Here is a 20,492-nt window from a genome sequence, read left to right as displayed (position 1 = left end):
TCTCTAACCATTAGGCAGGTATAATATTGGGATAATATATAGAATTGTTCAAAAAACAGCAAATGACTGAAATCTTGTATAGTATGTGCAAAATGGGTGATATCGTACAATTTGTGCAAAAACGGTTGAATTGTTGGACAGTTTGTGCCAAAACAGCAGAAAAGTGTGCAAAACAGCATGTTACAGTTTGATGTGTCAGTGTGTGTGTTTTGTGTGGGTCTGTGCAGTCCCCACAGACGATGTGTGTGTATGTTGTGCTCAGTATCTATCTATCCATCCATCCATCCATCTATCCATAGCTCATTGCATTTCGCCTGTATAAAACAAAATTCATTTTATATTTTATTTACGCATTTTCTGTTTTTTTTTTGTTGTTGTTGTTGATGATAATAAAAAAAAAATAAAGTAATTTACAGCCGCACAGAACTTCAGTGTTACTTAAAACGCTTTTCCGAGTTCCAACAAAAACAGGCACAATACTGAAGACACCTATTCCGGGTCCCGTCCTTGGTCCTAAACGTGGCAACCGCTGTACACAAAGATGGCGGTTGAACGAAAGGTTTGAAGACTTTGCGTTGTAACTTTGGCAGAAACGTGACGGTTGTTTAGTGTAAACGTTAACCGTTAATGTTAATAAATACGCTGTATATATCTCTGAAGTGTTCTACGTGTGTCAATGGCTGCGTGGGCTGGGTTTTCGGAGGAAGAGCTGAGACGGATACAGCAGAAAGGAGACCCGAGTAAGATATAAACATGTTGTTATAACAGTTCTGGGTTCATTGGCTTGCTGACAGTTGACATGAGTTTAATGCAGTAACATTACGGCTTTTTACTGCGCAGATGAGAGTGTGTCTGCTTCGCTTGGCCGCGGCCGGAGATCCGCTGCTACTAACCGGAGCAGGCAGCAGCTGCAGCGGGAGAAAGCGCTACAGATGGCCGCTAGAAACAAAGCCAATCCGGGCGACTGTCTGCTCTCTCCTGAGCAGCAGCTTCTTCATCCTGCTCCACCACCCGCTCCATCACCTGCACCATCACCTGCACCACGCCAAACAAACCCAGACAAAGCACCACACCCAGACGTTCATCAGGAACCAGATCCTGTTCCACTAAACTCACAAGATCCCTCAGCAGCAGTGAAGGAACTGGACAAACAGGAAGTGGAATTGTTAGTAAGTCTAATGCAGGGGGTTGATTTGATTTGTGGTGATTTGCTTTACATTTACATTTCAGGCATTTAGCAGACGGACATCTTTATACAGAGTGACTTAACACTTTTATTTCAATTTATACAACTGAGCAATTAGAGTTATTAACGGGCCTTGATCAGGGACCCAGCAGTGTCAGCTTGGTGGAGCTGGGACTCGAACTCATGACCTTCTGGTCAGTAGTCCAACACCTTAATTATTAGGCTTAACTATTATTTAGGTTCTTTTTTTTTTTTTTTAATAAATATCTAGATGTTATAATATTATAATTCTGTTTGTTTGTGTATATATATATATATATCAGTATATAAAATATACAGTATATAATAATTATAACCTATGAGACATCTAGTTAATCATGCATGTAAGTGTGTATTAAGTAAATCCTCAAAATCTAGTGATTTGACATTAGCATTTAAACACTCGCTTCAATTCACTGCACTATGAGACATGGCTAAAAAGAAATTTCCCCCTTTTGAACCCCAATGTGGTTCTTCCCCAAAGTGTTACCATAAAGTTTGAGGCACACAATTGTATAGAGTGTCTGTGTTTACTGTAACATCATAAATTCCCTTCACTGGAACTCAGAGTCTCAGTGTTCCAGCATGATGATACCCCTGTGCACAAAGCACATTTGGCTTTATAGTGTATTGCTTATGTTTGAGTTTGATTTGGATTCATAATATTTCCCTGAAATCAATATTTCTGCATGTAAAATTGTTCTGTAAATATGCGTACAATGTACTTGATTAATTATTCAACGGTGGTAACATTTTGGGAGAAGTTAATTTCCTTCTAAATAAGTAAACGAATGAACGTTATGACTACAGACAGTAATTTAGATAAAGGTTTTTGACATGATCTGGCTTGTATGGTTGTCTTGCCTTAGATCTGGGTTTGTTAGAGAGGTCAAATCTGTAAAGAGTTTTGGATCAAATCTGGTAGAAGTAAAGAATCATTCCTTCTATTTCCCACATAAATGCTGATTTCCTAGCTTATAACAGAACAGATGATATCCCGCTTCCTTCTGACGTGTCTTTGATCACCCTAGACGAGAGAAGACGCGTCTGCAGCAGCTTCAGTGGGAGCAGCGCATGATGGAAGAGAAGAATAAAAGAACCAAAGCTCTCCTTACCAAGACCATTGCTGAAAAGTATGATTGACCTCCTTTAAGGTGTTTCTTCAGGAAAAGTTCTCCAGTGCTCGGTGTGTTTTAAACGTTCACACGTTTTTCCATGCATGTTTGTACAGATCGAAGCAGACTCAAGCTGAAGCAGTGAAACTGAAGAAAATCCAAAAGGAACTCCAGGTTCTGGATGATTCTGTATCGAGTGATATCGGTGTCCTCAGGAGTCTGATCGAGCAGGCCAGCCTGGAGTACTCCACTGCATGGTAACACAGTCCTGATATCATTCAGGCCTTCAGCTGTGACTCACTGTTACTAATGTGGATGCAGAGACGTGAATGGTTTATGGACGGTATAAACAGGAAAACACTTCTGATGTTAAACTACACAAACATCTTTTTGGTATAATCCTGTGTTGTTGTTGTGCTCATAAACACAGCTGATTTAGAATTAGCTGATTGATAGAATTAGGATTAGCTGATTGATAAGAATCACACACTTTGATTTGAAAGGCACGAGTTATGTTATCTTCTCACGATCACTAAAATATCGCCCTCTACAGCATCTGAATACTTTCTTTATTTAGTCCATAAAGGTGCAAAACTCATTTAGGAGTCAGTCATTGCATCATTTAGTCACACTTGACATGTCCAGGTTTTGATCTATGACAGAAGAACAAGAGCATGGTTAGGAGAGACACCCTTTCCTTTCGGCTTGCTGTACACCAGAAAACACCATTTGATCCTGAGGAACTGAGAAAGGGACTGCTGGTAGTTTTAAGGCACATGATCAGTCTTTAAGGTAAATGGGGTAAATTAGGGCTCTACAGTACAGGTCTTCACGGGTCCACTTGGATCCGAAAACCCGATGTCCGACCCGAGCGGGTTCGGGTCTAAAAGTTTCACGTGTACCTCGGACACGGGTCGGGTATAATAATAGCTGCATCGGGTCTCGGGTAATTTAAAATGAACGTGTTTTTACCGAACGGACCCGAGAAGACTGTATCTCGTGTGTGTGTGTGCGTCGACTCGAGTCTTTTTCCAACCTCTCCTCTGTTTGCCAAGACCGCTTGAGTCATGTGGCTGGCGACGTGCGGCTGGCGGTAAGCGAATTTTCGTTGAAACAGACCTGTCAATCAATTTTGAATCCACGCTGTAGCGGTTACTTTAGTGTAGAGTTGCGCAACATTCGGGTCCAGTCGGGTTTAAAAAAAAATTGACGACGGGTCGGACTCGGGTCTAATTTTTTCGGGTTTGTCTCGGGTCAGGTCTTTCTTATAAAAAAATAAATAAATTATGCACGTCGGGTTCGGGTAAAAAGTGATACGGGTCACTTTGGGTCAGGTACATTTCTTTAGACCCGAGAAGACCTCTACTCTACAGCTGAATACGGAGTCGTAAAATGTTTTCAGTTTTAAACCTTAAGTGCTGGTGCCTCAAACATCTGGGTGACTAAACAGCAAAACCTTATTAATGCTGACTTTCATTTGAAGATAACGTTTCGAATTTCATTTGGTGTTTTCCTACATTTTGTTCAGGAAGCGCTTGGAAAAGGCAGAGGCGGAGTACGTGGCAGCCAAGCTAGACCTGCACAAGAAGACGGAGGTGAAGGAGCAGCTCACAGAGCACCTGTGTGCCATCATCCAGCAGAATGAGCTCCGTAAAGCTCGCAAGCTGGAGGAGCTGATGCTGCAGCTGGAGCTCAGAACTGACCAGGTGTCCCAAGAAGCGCAGGAGGAGGCGTGTGAGGAAAGACAAGGCTCCGCCCACACGGCTACACCCAGTGAAACTAGCGCAAAATGTGAAAACGACTGCACACACGTTAGCGAGGAGGGAGACAAGACTGCTCTAAAGACGAGCGAAGGACAGGAGAGAGAACTGCTCACTGCTACTGAGAGTGACCAGGGCTAGTCTCACCTCATTTATTACAGGGGAACTAGGACATGACCCACAACACACAATAATAATTATAATAATAATTATAATAATAATAATAGCTTAAGTATTATTTATTGTGGTTAGATGGAGCAGAAAGTTTAAGGCATAACAAAATATTTTTTAAATTCTTAAAAGACTCAATTGTTCTATACAACGTCAAGACATCATCCGTTATAATGTCTGTAACACTGTTATAGTCTTGTTATAGCCGTTTCTTGAACACTACAAAACACAGAAAAGTGTTTATTCTTTAAACCGTTCCACAGTCACGCAGCTCTGTAAGGTTCTGTCATGTAAAGCTGTGATTACTGTGTGAGCCACAAACAGCCAAGACACATCCTCACGGTCTAGTTTGAACAGTTTGAAATCTTTCGGAAAGACGCAAAGCCGAGCGTAATGTGGTGGATGTTTCGTACGATTCGAATCGATGGTTAAAAGTAATAATTCTTTCTCTGTTTATCGAGCAATAACACTATACTTTACACTATGTTTTCAGAGATTTTATGTAGATTTATCTACCCTACCCCATATTTTCATTTTACATGGTTGATGCATGTAAATACATTTTTTTTCTTGTTTAAAATGTGTTGCCTTGATTTTTTGCATTGATCTAAGCTGCTTTATATTGTTTTAGTTTTGTAAGAGATACAGAGAAGCTGGATTCTATCAGGGGACCTGGGGTACTAACCTGCACTGAGCCTGTGCTTACACGTCACAGGGCACACACACACACACACACACGTTCACTCGTCCGTTCACTCACTCGTCCGTTCACTCGTCCACTCACTCACTCGTCCACTCACACACTCGTCCAGTCACTCACACACTCGTCCAGTCACTCACACACTCGTCCAGTCACTCACACACTCGTCCAGTCACTCACACACTCGTCCACTCACTCACACACTCGTCCACTAACTCACACACTCGTCCACTAACTCACACACTCGTCCACTCACTCACACACTCGTCCACTCACACACTCGTCCACTCACTCACTTGTCCACTCACTCACTCACACACTCGTCCACTCACTCACTCACACACTCGTCCACTCACTCACTCACACACTTGTCCACTCACTCACTCACACACTCGTCCACTCACTCATTCACTCACACACTCACTCATTCACTCACACACTCGTCCACTCACTCACACACTCGTCCACTCACTCACTCAAACGTTCATTCATTCACCCACCCATGCTCCGGACAGTTTATTGATGCCAGGTCGAAGAAACCCCTGAAGCACTGGGAGAACATGCAAACTACACACACACACACACACACACACAAACACACACAAACACACACACACACACACACAGGGAGCAGATCAAACTGAGCATCTCTGTAGGGAGAAGCTCTTCTCTGTAAACAGCAGGTTAACGACAGTATACCGTGCTTTTACTGAACTTTTCGGATTAATGTTCCCACAAAATAAAGTACTGTGGTGGCTCGGGCTATATGGTTATGTTAAAATTATGCTAAATTAGATGATGGTTTACTTTTTTGGGATATCATGTACATCACAATTTTTAAATAATTATGTAATTTATGTATAAATAAAATCAACATATCATTTTAAATAAATAAATAATGCTATTTATTATTCGAGTTAGTGGTTTTTTTTTTAAATACAAATAATAAAACCATCTTTATGTTGCCCAAGTTTTTTTTATTTATTTATGCACAAGATCGTCTGCACAGAAAATCGTGCAGCATTTTCTGGCATCTCTTCTGCCATAACCATCATCTTGCCAAAGTTAATACCTAAACAACAAAGTTCTTGTGTAAACAAGTCAGGAAAGGAATTCCAAGGCAATCAACATTGTTAATGAGAGTGAGGGAAAACGGGCAAACTGAAATCTTTTAACTGAATAGGTACCTTCAGTGTTTTTCCTCTGACAGTATAAGCACTGTTCGAGGTTTGTGTAGTTTTTGTTTTTACTCACAATCACTGCCTGTGTTTCTAAAATGCTGTGAGCATGCTTCCTTAAGAAGAAAAAAAATCACCTACTATTCATATCAATAATTTTATTAATTAACACTTTATATATTGATTTTAAAGGGGAACACGGTGGCTTAGCGGTTAGCATGTTCGCCTCACATCTCCAGGGTTGGGGGTTCGATTCCCGCCTCCGCCTTGTGTGTGTGGATTTTGCATGTTCTCCCCGTGCCTCGGGGGTTTCCTCCGGGTACTCCGGTTTCCTCCCCCGGTCCAAAGACATGCATGGTAGGTTGATTGGCATCTCTGGGAAATTGTCCGTAGTGTGTGTGAATGAGAGTGTGTGCCCTGTGATGGGTTGGCACTCCGTCCAGGGTGTATCCTGCCTCAATGCCCGATGACGCCTGAGATAGGCACAGGCTCCCCGTGACCCGAGAAGTTCGGATAAAGCAGTAGGAAATGAATGAATATTCATTTTAAATAATGGACCTTATTTATCAAACTGGATATAAAAAGATTTATTTGTAAGCATTTTGGTATTGATGAAAGCATGTTCTGGAGCTCTGGAGAAGCTCCGGAGCCTCTGTCAAAAAGACACATCCTCACACTAGCTCACTGGGTCAATGACTTAACAGCACCATCAAAGATTTTTGAAAACTCGGTCGTTTCATATTATCGACATTAACTAAGAATTTAAAAAACAATTAAGCCAAACACTTAAATGGAGACAAATAAAACATCAGTCAATTACGACAAAAGAAATGGCGCAGTATTAACAGAGTCGCTAGTTAAACTAATCTGTGGCGTTCTTCATTGCATTTCTGAGAAACCTTCTATTGGAACAGTGATCTTAGGGGTTGATTGAGAAATTGCGAGCCCCCTATTAATATTTACATCTCCGCTCCAAAAGTAATTAAGATAATACAGAACCACTAAACGGATTAATGGGTGGTGCCTGGCATGGTTAGACAACACTACTGGACATGTTTAACCAACATTCCTAGTCATCCTGGGAACCAGGGCTGAGCACAGGTCTCAGAATCTAAGGCCAGTGCGAACCGGCTTTTGGAACTTCAACAATCAGAAAGATAAAACAAGCGATTCTACTCCACATGCTTCCAGTACGCCATCGGTCTTTGAGCCGTTAAAGTCTGATCTGTTTGACCGCGTGATATAATTGTGTCTTTATAATGGCCCAAGGCATATGGGTACTGCCATACGGGTTCTAATGGACATCCACAAGAAATGAGCCATCCAGGAGGTCCACCTTTCTCACAGGACTTTACACTGGTGCAACCTCTTATGCCCCTTTGCCACCGAGGCAGTTTGAGTGCAGGTTCGGAGCTTAATTTAGAACCAGTTCTTTCTGTTTCGACCGCCAAACCACCAGCTCTGAACCAGGAAAAGTGGTTCTTAAGTAGCACCAAAACGTTGCTGGTCTAGACTTAAGAACCGCTTGTGTCAGGAGCTGTGGGCGGGGCTGGGGGCGGGGCTACTGTTAGAGCATTTGATAACGTACCTTAAGTATACTAATGTTTAATACACTTTTACTTTACTGCAATATGACGCATTATCATCAGCACACATGATAGTAGGTAGCTACATGCTAAGGCTAACTTTTTTCTGTGTTAATGATAAAATAACGTTATGTACTTTATCGATTACAACCTCCGTTTATACAGATTACATGGAGCCGCACGTACACGTTTTGTTCGCCGTGTTTGGATGCCGATGTAGGTTCACAAAGCCATGAGCATTAACAGTAAAGCAACATCCGCCTTTGTTGTTGTTGTGTTTGTGTTTGCCACTGCTGCGCTAACGTTGCTGTGTAACGTGACACGTATACAGTGACGTCACACTCGTGGGCTGTGATGCTCTCTAGCCGGTGGAAAGGCAAACCGGTTCTTAGAAGGTTCGCCAGTGGAACCAATTTGAACCAGCACCAGCGCTAGCTCTGAACCAGCACCCGGTTCTTTTTGGTGGAAAAGGGGCAATTGAGGTTGACTTAACCACCAGGTTACTGCAGTAGCATGTAGGGATAGAAGGCTTGGTACTCTCAGATGATGCTGCAAAAGATTGTTTGCTGGTCCCTGGTGCAGTGGCCTGCTGTACTCTACTAAATCCTGCATTAAACCACTACTTACTGTAAGTCTACTTACTGTAAGTCAACGAAAGGGCCAACATTACCATCGTTTCCACCAATGTTCTGACTAATGAGTGGAGCATCCTGGGACACTTTCACTAAGCAGAATTATTGTCACAAAAGGACAAAACATCGATGTACCTTTTGCATGTTATCTGTTCTAATAGCTGTGGTATCTCTATACTCTGAGGAAACTGATAGTTATGTCATGGCACGTGCACTAGCACTTTTGACCTTTATACAGAGTTGAGGAACTGCTTTGGCGATATGATCTCCCTGGATGCACTGATGACTGAATGTTTCTGTTGTTTCTTTTTGACCAAACACAGGTTTACTAAAGATGGGTTATGGGACTTGAACCTGACTGAACTGGATGTAAGTCTGGATCCCTGTGCTATTGTAATGTTCCACTGAACAGGAAGTATTTCATCCTCACTGACTCACACCTCTGCCTCACACATGACTGAGTCAAGTGATCCTATCCAAACCCGATCTGTCTGACTGCAAGTTGGTTCCGTATGACACGCTGCGATAGATATTCAGGTTTACAACACTGTTCCTAGCAGTTAGGTTGGATAAAAGAGACTGACGGTTTATATATTATATATAACTGTGTACTATGAGCTTTGGACACCCATAAGGTTCCCGAGTAGTCTCCGGAACCTGAGCTGAACTTGCTGAGATGGATTGTAAGGGAATGGTTTCCATTAATGATGTCATTATCTAGTGTCATATGGTAATCATGTGACTTTGTGTTAAATGTCTCTACATGTGTGTACGAGCGCACAAGAAGATATCCGTCTGTTTAAACACCACCTCTGCAGCTTTTCCGTAGTTCATACAACAGGCTAACGATATGCGATCTAATCTAATCTAATCCAATCTAAGTCTTAAACTTAAAGTGTGCTAAGAGCTGTACATTTGTCAACTGTTATTGTTATTAGCCATGCCCCAGCATGCAGCCCACTAAAACAAACCATGAAATGAGAAACAATTTACTTCTGATTGTATAAACAGACCCAGAGAAAATTAATTATCGTACCAGGAGAAAGATCAAAGCTGAGACTAAGAGCTAATGATTGCCTGGAACAGCTTAAATCCAGGGTCTCAGTCTGAAGAACCATATTGTGGTAGAATACACTGCATAAGCTGCATTAGATTGTGCTGTGTGTGTAGTGTTGTACAAACCTTAAAATACTGGTTTCTCCCAAAAGTACAGGGCATATGGAAGCCTCAGACTTCACACCCAGTAAAGAGATCAATTCAAATGGTATCATTAGTAGTCGTTAGTCATTAGCCTACTCATTAGTATTTGTTCAAATGCCTTGGCAAAGAACCATCTATAAAGGTCTGCAGATCAGACCACATAGACATCCTGAGTCCTAAAAATGGTCAATGAAATTAAACTTTGAAGAGTGAAAGACTAGACAACTTTCCTAAAGTTTCCAGTAAGGTTTTAGTCTGAGAGAGCATGGAGATCTCTTGATGAATTTGGAGTCTGGAAATGAAAATGACACACGTAGGTTTACATTATATAACCGGTGCCACAATCTCGTTAGCACAGATTGGTATGGAATCTCATTGTATGCTGTAGCACTAAGAATTTCCTTTACTTGACCTAAGAGGTCCCTGTATACAAAGTAAGATCCATGAAGATATGATTTGCCAAGGTCGGTTTGAAAGAACTTAAGTGGAGCCCTAACCTCAACCCTAATGATTACTTTTGGGATGAATTGGAATGCTAACTGCGTGCCAGACCTTCTTGCCCGACATCAGGGCTTGACTAATGCTCATGTGGCTGAAAGGCCAAATCCACAAAATCCCATTCCAAAATCTAGGTGAAGACCTTTGCAGAAGAGCAGAGGTTATATAACAGCAAAGCGGGACTAATCTGGGATTCAAAACACACATGAGGTCGTGGCAATATCGTGTATGATCCTGCTAAACGCTGTTTAACACCAACACTCTAAACACCCTTGTGAGCTGTGGAATACCTGAAAGAGAGAGGAACATGCTGTACATCTTCTTCGCATCGCTTACAACTGTAAAGCCATAATGAAGTGCAATAACAGTGACAGTTAATAAAGCCTTGCACCCTGGCCCACCTCTGTGGGCACTGAAGCCATAAAAATCCATAACAGTGCATGGCAGGGAAGAGCAAGATCACACTTCATCAATGCCAGCAGTGAGCTCTCTGTGCAATTAGGTTTATGGCAATAGTTTGCAGTGAAGTCCAGATATCAGAAGTCCAAAGTTTGCCATATAAAAGTCTATACATAAGAACACCTGAAATGTGCCAGCGAGATGTATGATATGCTCGATGACCCGAGAAACAGATTTTTGCCCAAGTCTAAGATTAAGGCAAGGCGAATACATGCCGAGAACCTGTGTTGGAGTTTTGGCAGCATCAAGCAAAAGATCAGTTGGCTGTTAAAGTGAAAGCATAAATGATGAAGTCAGTTTCGCATTCCCTGTGCTGATCTAGTGTAAAAAAAAACTCGATGAAATCGCAAACAGAGATGAAGGTCCACACCTTCCACACAAGTACGTTGCAGTGGAAATGCCTGCATTTGAACCCGGTGCCTGTGTCTATCTTCTTTTGGGTAGGGTCTTTTTCCATTTGTAAGGTGATACAGCCGATTAATGGCCCACAAATAGTGCTCCCTGTGCACAACAATGACATCTTAGACCTAGGAATAACCCACATGCCTATCGTGCACAGTTTCATTATAAGCATATTGGAGAATTATGGCTATCATTCCTCATTCCAAACAACAGCTACATCTGCTTAAAGAAAATCAGCCTCAGTCTCTTGAAGCCCAATAGAGAAGTAAACAGAAGGTGATCAGCTCAGCCTCAGCATCTTTGAGAACGTCAGAACTTAGATCTCCTTAAAGTATTTGGATGAAAGGTTGGTTTCCTTTCAGAACACCTGTCCGTAACAACACAGCACACAACCTTTCATCCATCTCTCTTCTCAATGATGTATCCTGGAAAAGAAAAGCAAAGATGAAAGAGCAGCACATCCATCCACTGACAGAAGAAAAGGAATGCTGCTATTTGGAAACATTGGTAACATTTGAAACTTATCACCTCAGAAAACCAGGACAAATCAGAGTCTTGGTTGTCGCTGTGTGTTCAGGATCATGTAGCATTGACAGGAGGCAAGCAGCAGATTGTGCCTTGCTTTACTGGACGATAAGACCACATGGATTTTGCATATATTTTCTCTGGTAATGAGACAATAACCTGATGGAATTTAGGATAAATGACTGTTATTACTGTTTGCAATGTGCAATAACAGAAATTTAGAAAAACGTGCAATATTACCGATGTGCAATATGTCTGTTAGTGTAACTACTTACTAGTGGTCTCTTTTTTATACATTATGTTGTGTATAAACTGTATATTATATTATGTCTCTATTCTTTTTATAGATTTGCATTTGCAAGGACTCTTTGCTGCTGTAACAGTGAAATTTCCCCATTGTGGGACGAATAAATGTATATCTTATCTTATCTTATCTTATAAAGGTCTGTGTGTAAGAGCCTAACCATGTCTCACACCTAGGAAGGGTTGCTTATTCTTAAAAAGTTAGAAGGAGTTGGACAGGATCATTCTAGTTTTTATTCTTTTTGCCTCAGTAGCAGCCTGAAGTCCCTTCAACTTCATCAGGCATAAAGGAGAAAAGCAATAATCAGCCACATACAAGCATTGCAGAAACTTTAAGGATTGTGACAAGGACAAAGTGAGGCAAAAAGATCCTCTGGATAAATTCCTGTCTCCATGGATACAGGTTCAGGTTTCTGTCACAAGACTCAGGCTTCAAGTCTAATTAGACAACTGCAGCCGACATGTCAGATATTTCCTGATCTTAATCTGGAAGGTCACTGTTGGTGTGGCACGCTTATAACCATGATGAATTAGTTGGTGTTTGTCAAGGACTTTCACCTTAGGAATACCAACATAGTGCCTCTTCTACCAGTGTGTTCTAACATCATTATTGTTCTGTCAGGACCACTTTGTCAAAAGAGGATTTATTAGATGATATGCATACAGTTAGCGTTGGCGGTATGGTTCTGTTCTGGGCAAGAATCCACGCGCCCGTCCATGTGCATGCGTGGACAGAGCGGGGAGAGCAGCGACTAGAAAATAGAATAGACTCCCCTGTATAACAGAACCATTAATCATGCATAGTATTAGGTTTGCTTGCTTACACGTTTTTGGAAAGTAATAAATGAATGAATGAATGAATGAATGGATAAATAAATAAATCATTAGAGACAGAGGGAGAGAGAGAAAAAATGTGGAGATTTATGACGATAGAACTGGTACAACGAACACAGGTTCCGGCACGGTGGAGTCGGGGTTGGAGGAGGGAGTTTAGATCGCGGCAGTAGCGAAGCGCTAGAGCTGCTCTATAAATGGGAATTTAAATGGTCGGGTAATATGGATGTCGTAACCGTATTGGTGCGCGTCGTGGACGGCTGATTAACAGCTGATGCACGCCCGACGACGTGGCCTGCCTGAACTAACGCGATGCTTGATGTTTGTTATCATGATGACTCTACTATAAGTATGCTCAGTGGATCTAGAAGGACAGGCATTTTTATTTGTTACCACTACATAGACAGCAATATTCTAAATGGTCTCTCACAGTATTGTCTGTAGTAAGTATTAATAGATATGGTTATTATGTTAATAAATGACAATAAACGTCTCTCAGCTCTTCCACCACTGAGCATAATATAATGTAAAAGCATTAAAAAACAGACCTTCCTCATGTTTTCACTGAGTTGGCTGTATCTGAAAGTATAGTGAAAGTTGCATGGCTAAACAATAAACCAATGTAACCCAACCTACATGACAACAAGCTAATGTTTCAGATCTTCTCTCACAATTGGGAAACTTTGTTTTGTTAGGTCTTGGGTGTGCTGTATGGAACTCATTCATTTATTCATTCATTTCCTACCGCTTATCCGAACTTCTCGGGTAACGGGGAGCCTGTGCCTACTGTATCTCAGGCATCATCGGGCATCGAGGCAGGATACACCCTGGACGGAGTGCCAACTCATCGCAGGGCTGTATGGAACTCACATTGTATGAAAGCCACATAGAAGCAACTTAAAAACTCTTGTGTAGTGTTTAAATACTATGAGGTATTAGGTCACTTTTATGGTATACTTAGTCATAATTTTGAGATACTCAGTCATACTTATGAGACATTTTGAGACATCAAGTCATAATTATGAGTTAAAATACAATCTATCTTCAAGACGATAAATCTCAATTGTGAGATAACAAGATATTGTTTTGAGATACAAAGTCATTCATAAAAAAGCAGGTCATAATTTTGTCATTTCAAGTCAGTTTTGAAATACTGTTTTATGTCAGAATCATTTGGAGGCCCTTTATGAGAAGACATGATTTTGAAATACTGTCATAATAAAGATTAAAATTCATGATTATGATTATAATAAGTCAGTATTCCACATATCTCAAAATTATTGGCTTTATTCATGCTTTTTAAAGAAAACTTACAGAAGCTCTTTTAATGTCTATAAACCGATGCTGATAGAGGTTCTTACACACACAAATATATACAGTACTGTGCAAAGGTTTTAGGCAAGTTTTAAAAAAATGCTGTTGAGTAAGAATGCTTTCAAAAATGGAATTGTTAATATTTTTTTAACCATATACCAAAATGGAAAGTATCTCCACTCAGTTTGCAGAAATGTAGCCCCTAACTTGCAAAGAACCTCCAGCAACAAAGGCCTCCTGCCTCTTGCTACTAAAAAAATATTTAAAATGTTGACTCATCAGTCTAGAGCACCTTTCCTGCATAGTTGAGAAGCTTAGCCTTGTTTCCACGTCCAAGGTACAGCTTTTTGGCCATAATTCTTCCATGAAGTTTCCACCAATTCTTTTGATGGGCTGATGACACCACTGCATATCTTCCTTTGTCGAAAGGAGGTTAGCTGCTGGAAGTTTCCTTGGCCAACCACAGGCTCTTTGCTCCTCAAGCCTGTTTCTTTGCACTTCTTCAAAATATCTTGAACAGCACACGTTGAAAGCCCAGTCTGCATTGAAATCTTTGCCTGAGAGAGACCATGATGATGCAGTCTATCACGTGTCTTGTTGCTGTGTTCAGTCTTGCCATGGTGTATGACCTGTGATATGAAAATGTCTTTAACAACATCACCTGTAGCAGCGTCTGGCTGTTCCTCCTGCAGTTTTAAGCCCCTACACAGCTGTTTCTGTTTTATTTAATGACTGTGTTTCAACCTACATATGAAATTGATGATCATTAGCACCTGCTTGGGATAATTGGTTAATCATACACCTGATTCTGATTCGACAAAATCCCCGACTTTGTGCAAGTGTACAATACGTGTAAGTGTGAGAATTGATGCTGGTTTGCACAGTATTGTGTGTTAATATCTTCTATCTTTCAACCTGTCAGTATTGAAAACCCTAACCACCTTGAGATGTTTTGGAAATTACACAGTTTTTTTTTTTGTTATGTGCAATCTTCATTACTAGTATGAAAGGCAATCCAGTAGAGATTGATCCGGCTAAAATAAATAAATAAATAAATAAAAATAAAAAAGTAAAGAGTTTTTTAATGGGTTATATTTTGCAGCAGTGAATGATTTTTTTTGTTTTGCATCTCTCTTCCGTTTCTCTACTTGAAAGAATGGGTGTGTGAGAGAGAGAGAGTGGGAGAGAGAGAGAGAGAGAGAGAGAGAGAGAGAGAGAGAGAGAGAGAGAGTGTGGGGGGAAAGAGAGAGAGAGAGAGAGAGAGAGAGAGAGAGAGAGAGTGGGGGGAAAGAGAGAGAGAGACAGAGTGGGGGGAGAGAGAGAGAGAGAGACAGAGTGGGGAGAGAGAGAGAGAGAGAGAGAGAGAGAGAGAGAGAGAGAGAGAGAGAGAGAGAGAGAGAGAGAGAGGCGGCTCCGCAGCATTGCAGCTGATTTATGTAGCTCTGTTTGACCCAGACAGGTTGAAAAAAGCCCCGTAACCTGAGAAGTCCGGGGAAAAAATGTCTCGATCAACCTTTACAACAGTCTCATGTGAAGCAGGTCTCGCATATTGCAACCTGCTTTAATTCAAACCTGGACGAAAGGATGGAGCTTTAGTTTAGAAATGAATTAAGAAAGTACCCCTAATTTGCTTTACACACACACACACACACACACACACACACACACACACACACACACACACACACACACACACACACACACACACACACACACACACACACACACGTGTCTGGTATACAAGATATAACTCTATATAATCCAGGACCATACAAGATATAATCTCTAAGTAATTTATGTTGGTAAAGAAAGATGCAATATTCCAAACATGTATTCATGGACAACATGTATTCCTCCGTGGGACTCTTTCGGGGTTTGTATCCTGAACAGAAGCACATTAATGACTGAGTGAATGCTTCATGCACGGATTGTGTTCCAGTTTGGGAGAATGTTCCTGGTTTTCTGCTCTGACCCTGCACTGCTGATTAGAGCAACTCCGTGTTCTCCTGTCCGCCTTTATTTCCCTAATTACCATTAACATGCAGTGTGTGTGTGTGTGTGTGTGTGTGTGTGTGTGTGTGTGTGTGTGTGTGTGTGTGTGTGTGTGTGTGTGTGTTTTGACTCTGTGCGTTCTGCGTTCTGTTGATTACAGCGCTGAGGGAATTCACATGCAGCCCTTCAGTCCTGTCTCACATTTTACAGCCGGAGTCACGCAGGCAGTTTACTGACGAGCTCACAAACTAATTCAGTTCAGTCTCCGTCGCTTCTTTTGTTAGATGTTTTATGTAATAAAACCATTATTATTATTATTATTATTATTATTATTATTATTATTATTATTATTATTATTATTATTAATAGTAGTAGTATTAGTTGTTGTTTTATCAGTATTAAAATGTTTGATGATAACAACAACAACAACAACAACAACAACAACAATAATACATCTGTTTAAAACACTTTTCCATCAAATATACATGTGCCTTTCTTGTTTTTTAAAGATTCACATGTGTTGTTTAAATAACAATGTATTTCATATCATTTATATAAGACTTTGTGGAAAAGAATTTGTTGAATAAAAATGTTCTCATCACTAAAATTGTTAACTGCTCAGTGGCTGATAAAGCACGGAAGTTTATTGTGATTTTTGATAAGTGATTTTATTAACTGTGCTTTGCAGGTTTTAAATGTCGGTGCAGAAAAGGCACGCGCAATAACCGGGCCTGCCATTACCGCGCGCGCTCCCGCAGCTAATTACCGCACCTCGATTAGACATCAGAAAACAGCGGTCTGTAGTATATTAAAGAAACCAACATTTACAGTGTGAATTTGTGTGAAATTAATCCACTTAAGATGTCGTGGTTTATTTTATCAAGCGCAGGAGGCTAAAATGCAGAACAAAAGAGGGGAAAATTCTGCGTAAAAGCTGATCAGAGAAGGTTTGTTTTATTGCTATGGTCTTTTAATGCATTTTATTTTATTTTTATACTTTTATTTTATTTGTATTCTTTTATTTTATTTTTATTCTTTTATTTTATTCTATTTTTATTATGACTATCTTAAGTAAAAAATATAATAATAATAATAATAATAATAATAATATCACTGAGAGACATAGATAATATGATGTAATTTAATGTATAGAAGTTCGTAAAAATCGGTAAATGTAGATTATAGAAGTTTATAAACGCCTATTCCGTTTTTGTTTTGTTAGTTTTTTCTTCAAATCCTCACGAAAAATTAGTTTAATATGGCGTCGGGTTTTTGTCTGTTGTCGTTCGCTCTCGCGCACCTGCGTCGTTCTGTGAGCTTCCACAATAAAATCACAAAACTGCTCTTCTATATATATATTGCAACATTAAATAAAATACCACACCTAACTCTGAGACGAATTGTTCTAAGAATATCCTATTCACCTTGATACATATAATTTTTGTTAAGATAATAAAACTCGTTATTTAATGAATTAATGACGTTTATATTTCAGTATATGGAATACTATTGTCTGATATTTAAACTTTATTTTAAGTGATGAAAAAAAGGGGGAAATAAAAGTGCTAACTAACATATTTAATTTCAGAAAATAATAATAATAATAACAATAATAATAACAATAATAATAATTATTGTTATTATTATTGTTATTATTATTGTTGTTGTTGTTATTATTAGTAATATCATTCTTGTTACTATTATTATTGTTGTTGTTGTTATTATTAGCATGATGGTTTTATTCTTTTTATTATATCTTTTTTGTTCCATTATTTAAAGTAAATGCATTTTCCTTAACCAGTAGCCCAATGTTGAGCTAATGTTCACCATTTTGTCATTAGCTCCCATGTTTATATGGTGACGCAATAACTATAACAATATTATTGGTATTAATAATAACCATCACCTTTTCTAAGCCGTAAAAATATATTGCTATCACTATGTCGGGAGCTCTATGCGCATTATATATTAGACTAGATGTTATTCATAAAAGGTAGTGAAGGGGAAAACCAGAAGTGATTTAAAAAGTTTATAGTGAGGATTGAGGATTGAGCTCGGACCCTGGCAGAGCTGATGGCAGCGGGCTAAAGCGCAGGCAGGAGAAGGAATGTGAAGGGGAAAACTAATGATGAAAAAAGTGCACTCTGTCCCACCGGCGGCTTAATTAAATACACGGAAAAAACGAGAGCGGCACATCTGGTTTCAATCCCCCTCCCTTTGATGGCATCAAGTGTTCTTTCCCCCCCCTGGATCTGGAGACTTGGAAAGCTAAAGTGATATCTGAGGCAATGAGAAGCCTATAGACGGCATCTATTAAAGCGCACCGTAGGCCAATAGGCTCACAGCCAGGTGTAGAAAACACAAGGCTCAGTCTGACAGAGTGATGGAAATATATCATCTCTAAATTCAAGGAACTAAAATATTCATCATATAGACGAATAAAAGAATAGATCTATAATCTACGAAATGGCTGAGAGAACCCAGATTAGGATAAAGTTCAGAATAAACAGCACAACAAGAATCAGTGGAAACTGAGGCTTCTGTAATTCCGGTGAAGTTCTCCATATACCTTTTATCATCTGTGTGGGAATCCTGTGCGTTCTGACTTCAGCAGATTATAAAATTGCATTGCAGTAAAACAGTGATTTCGGGAACAGGGAATGAAGTGATTTCCCTTTAAAACAGGCTCGTGAAGCCGGTCATTAGTTACATACTTCACTAATTTGGGAATCCCTGGCTCTAAGCACCGTACGTTATCGACACATGACTTCATAATCCCGCCCTCTGATATAGTCCCTCATTTTATAGTCACTGCTTCTTGTTATCCTTTTTCCCGTTATTTTAGGCGTGCGCTCTGTAGCGTACTTCTGTTAACTGTGCTGTAATCGCTGGAGTGTAGTGGACAGAAGAACAGACACCGGGGGTCTGTACAACCTCAGAGACGGCACAAAACCTTTTTTGCCACGTAATTATGAGTGCCTATTAGGCCGATCTTTTCTCCCGGGGGCCTCGGTTTTTTTTTACGCGTGGACCTCTGCCGTTTGTTAACGTTTGAAGTGCCACGAGCTGCGTGTGTGTGTGTGTATGTGTGTGTGTGTGTGTGTCGGGTCGGGGGGAGGTACTGCTTGGACGCGGAGTTCCAACGAGGCGGCAGTGTGTCCAGCCTCCTCGCGCTCACGGACCAGCCCGCTTTTACGAGCGCACGCATGTGTTTAGGCAGCGGCATTCGGGCAAACTGCACTCAGTCTTAGGCACGCGCGATAACCGCGACGTGGGGCAAAAGCTTTCGGTTCTTTATCTATCTCTCTCACTCACAAGAACGGAACTACGACGGAATCGATGCAAAAGCGCTTCGTTGCGAAGTTGTTTCTGTGCGCAAAAGCGCCTCCAAAGAGCGGATTTTTTTTCCCACGGAATTGACAGTTCCACGTACTTAACGTACCACATCTGGATCCGTGACCAAGTTTAAGTTCAAATCGACCAAAACAATAAAATTTAAAAATACATAAAAAGAAGCACGTTTTGGAGACACGTCCTTCTGTGTTCCGGTCTCCTATGCAAGGGACGGTTTTGCTCGTTCGCTGTTGTTAGCCTGTTTGCGTCATGACTTCTAGCTATGCGCATGTAATGGAAAGACGAGCCGTCGCGGTGCCCAGCAGACTGGAAAGCCCCATCACAGCCAACGTGGACAACCTGCAGGCAAAAAAAAACTTCTCGGTGAGCCACCTGTTGGATCTGGAAGACACAATGGTGGGAGCGCAGGCGGATGAGAGCGTGGGGGAGACCAGGACCATGCTGGAGTCTCCAGGTCTGACGAGCGGCAGCGATACTGCGCAACCAGAGAGTAAGTGCAGCCTCGAGCTCACACTAAACACACCAGGCAGTCTATAGTGCTTTTACATATAATTATCGATCGATCCATCATAATTATTATTCCTTTATAGATTAATAGTACTGTTATAGAAAATATATTAATAGACAGTTTCACAAAACAGATTTCCACAAATCCACATTATGATCCTAGTTGTTCAGGTAACGAATTGCGCTTTAATGAAATCGAGAGAGATCTTTCCATGGGTTAGGTGGCATTTTAGTTTCAATGAAAATTTTCATGAGGCTTCACGCGAGGACTCCACATCTTCCCAGAGTGCGTACACGGGATTAGTGTTCTTATTAGCAGTCAGCACAGAACACGTGCACAGATTAGATTACTGAAACTGAATTGTGTATGTTTACATTGCAATGCTGATATATATATATATATATATATATATATATATATATATATATATATATATATATATATATATATATATATATACATATATGAGAGAGAGAGAGAGAGAGAGAGAGAGAGAGATATCCCTATTTGCGTTTAGAGCTAAATTTTGTTGTGAAAATATTCAGAACTTAAAAAAAAATCACAAATTGTACAAATTGTAAATATTTACAACACCTGATAATACATCAATTTCTATCTATAAATGGGTCTGATGAGATCAGTGAGCGCGTGCTGCTGCGCCTGCGCGCTGGACACTACAAAAGAATACGAATTGATATAAATGATTCATTAACGTATATCAGAAAATATACCAGAA

General features: G+C 40.4%; 2 protein-coding genes across 3 annotated transcripts in view; both read left to right on the top strand.

Annotated features, from left to right (window-relative positions):
• The first annotated feature begins 418 nt into the window (after positions 1-418).
• On the top strand, positions 419-4,864 carry gorab (golgin, rab6-interacting). Its single transcript, XM_027163333.2, has 6 exons — positions 419-559; positions 661-740; positions 841-1,165; positions 2,257-2,358; positions 2,457-2,597; positions 3,869-4,864. Exons 2-6 carry the CDS (start codon positions 677-679, stop codon positions 4,239-4,241), a joined length of 1,005 nt encoding a protein of 334 aa, XP_027019134.1. The 5' UTR covers positions 419-559; positions 661-676; the 3' UTR covers positions 4,242-4,864.
• Positions 4,865-18,746: 13,882 nt separating this feature from the next.
• prrx1b (paired related homeobox 1b) overlaps positions 18,747-20,492 on the top strand; it is an 8,443-nt gene continuing 6,697 nt past the window's right edge. For both annotated transcript variants that reach the window (XM_027163336.2, XM_027163337.2), the window contains exon 1: positions 18,747-19,738. In XM_027163336.2, the coding sequence (XP_027019137.1) occupies positions 19,498-19,738 (241 nt within the window). In that variant the 5' untranslated portion in view covers positions 18,747-19,497. The remainder of the gene's footprint in view (positions 19,739-20,492) is intronic.

Source organism: Tachysurus fulvidraco, chromosome 16, assembly GCF_022655615.1.
Source record: "Tachysurus fulvidraco isolate hzauxx_2018 chromosome 16, HZAU_PFXX_2.0, whole genome shotgun sequence".
NCBI classification, from domain to species: domain Eukaryota; kingdom Metazoa; phylum Chordata; class Actinopteri; order Siluriformes; family Bagridae; genus Tachysurus; species Tachysurus fulvidraco.
The sequence above is the reverse complement of the archived record's forward strand: the minus strand, read 5'-3'. Positions and strand labels throughout refer to the sequence as shown.

What these genes read in the sequence shown, in the direction of transcription:
- gorab (XM_027163333.2), top strand. Translation starts at nt 677, where the DNA reads ATGGCTGCGTGGGCTGGGTTTTCGGAGGAAGAGCTGAGACGGATACAG. An exon ending in GACAAACAGGAAGTGGAATT is followed by an intron (nt 1,166 to 2,256) that starts GTTAGTAAGTCT and finishes TGATCACCCTAG; the next exon opens with ACGAGAGAAGACGCGTCTGC. An exon ending in ACCAAGACCATTGCTGAAAA is followed by an intron (nt 2,359 to 2,456) that starts GTATGATTGACC and finishes ATGTTTGTACAG; the next exon opens with ATCGAAGCAGACTCAAGCTG.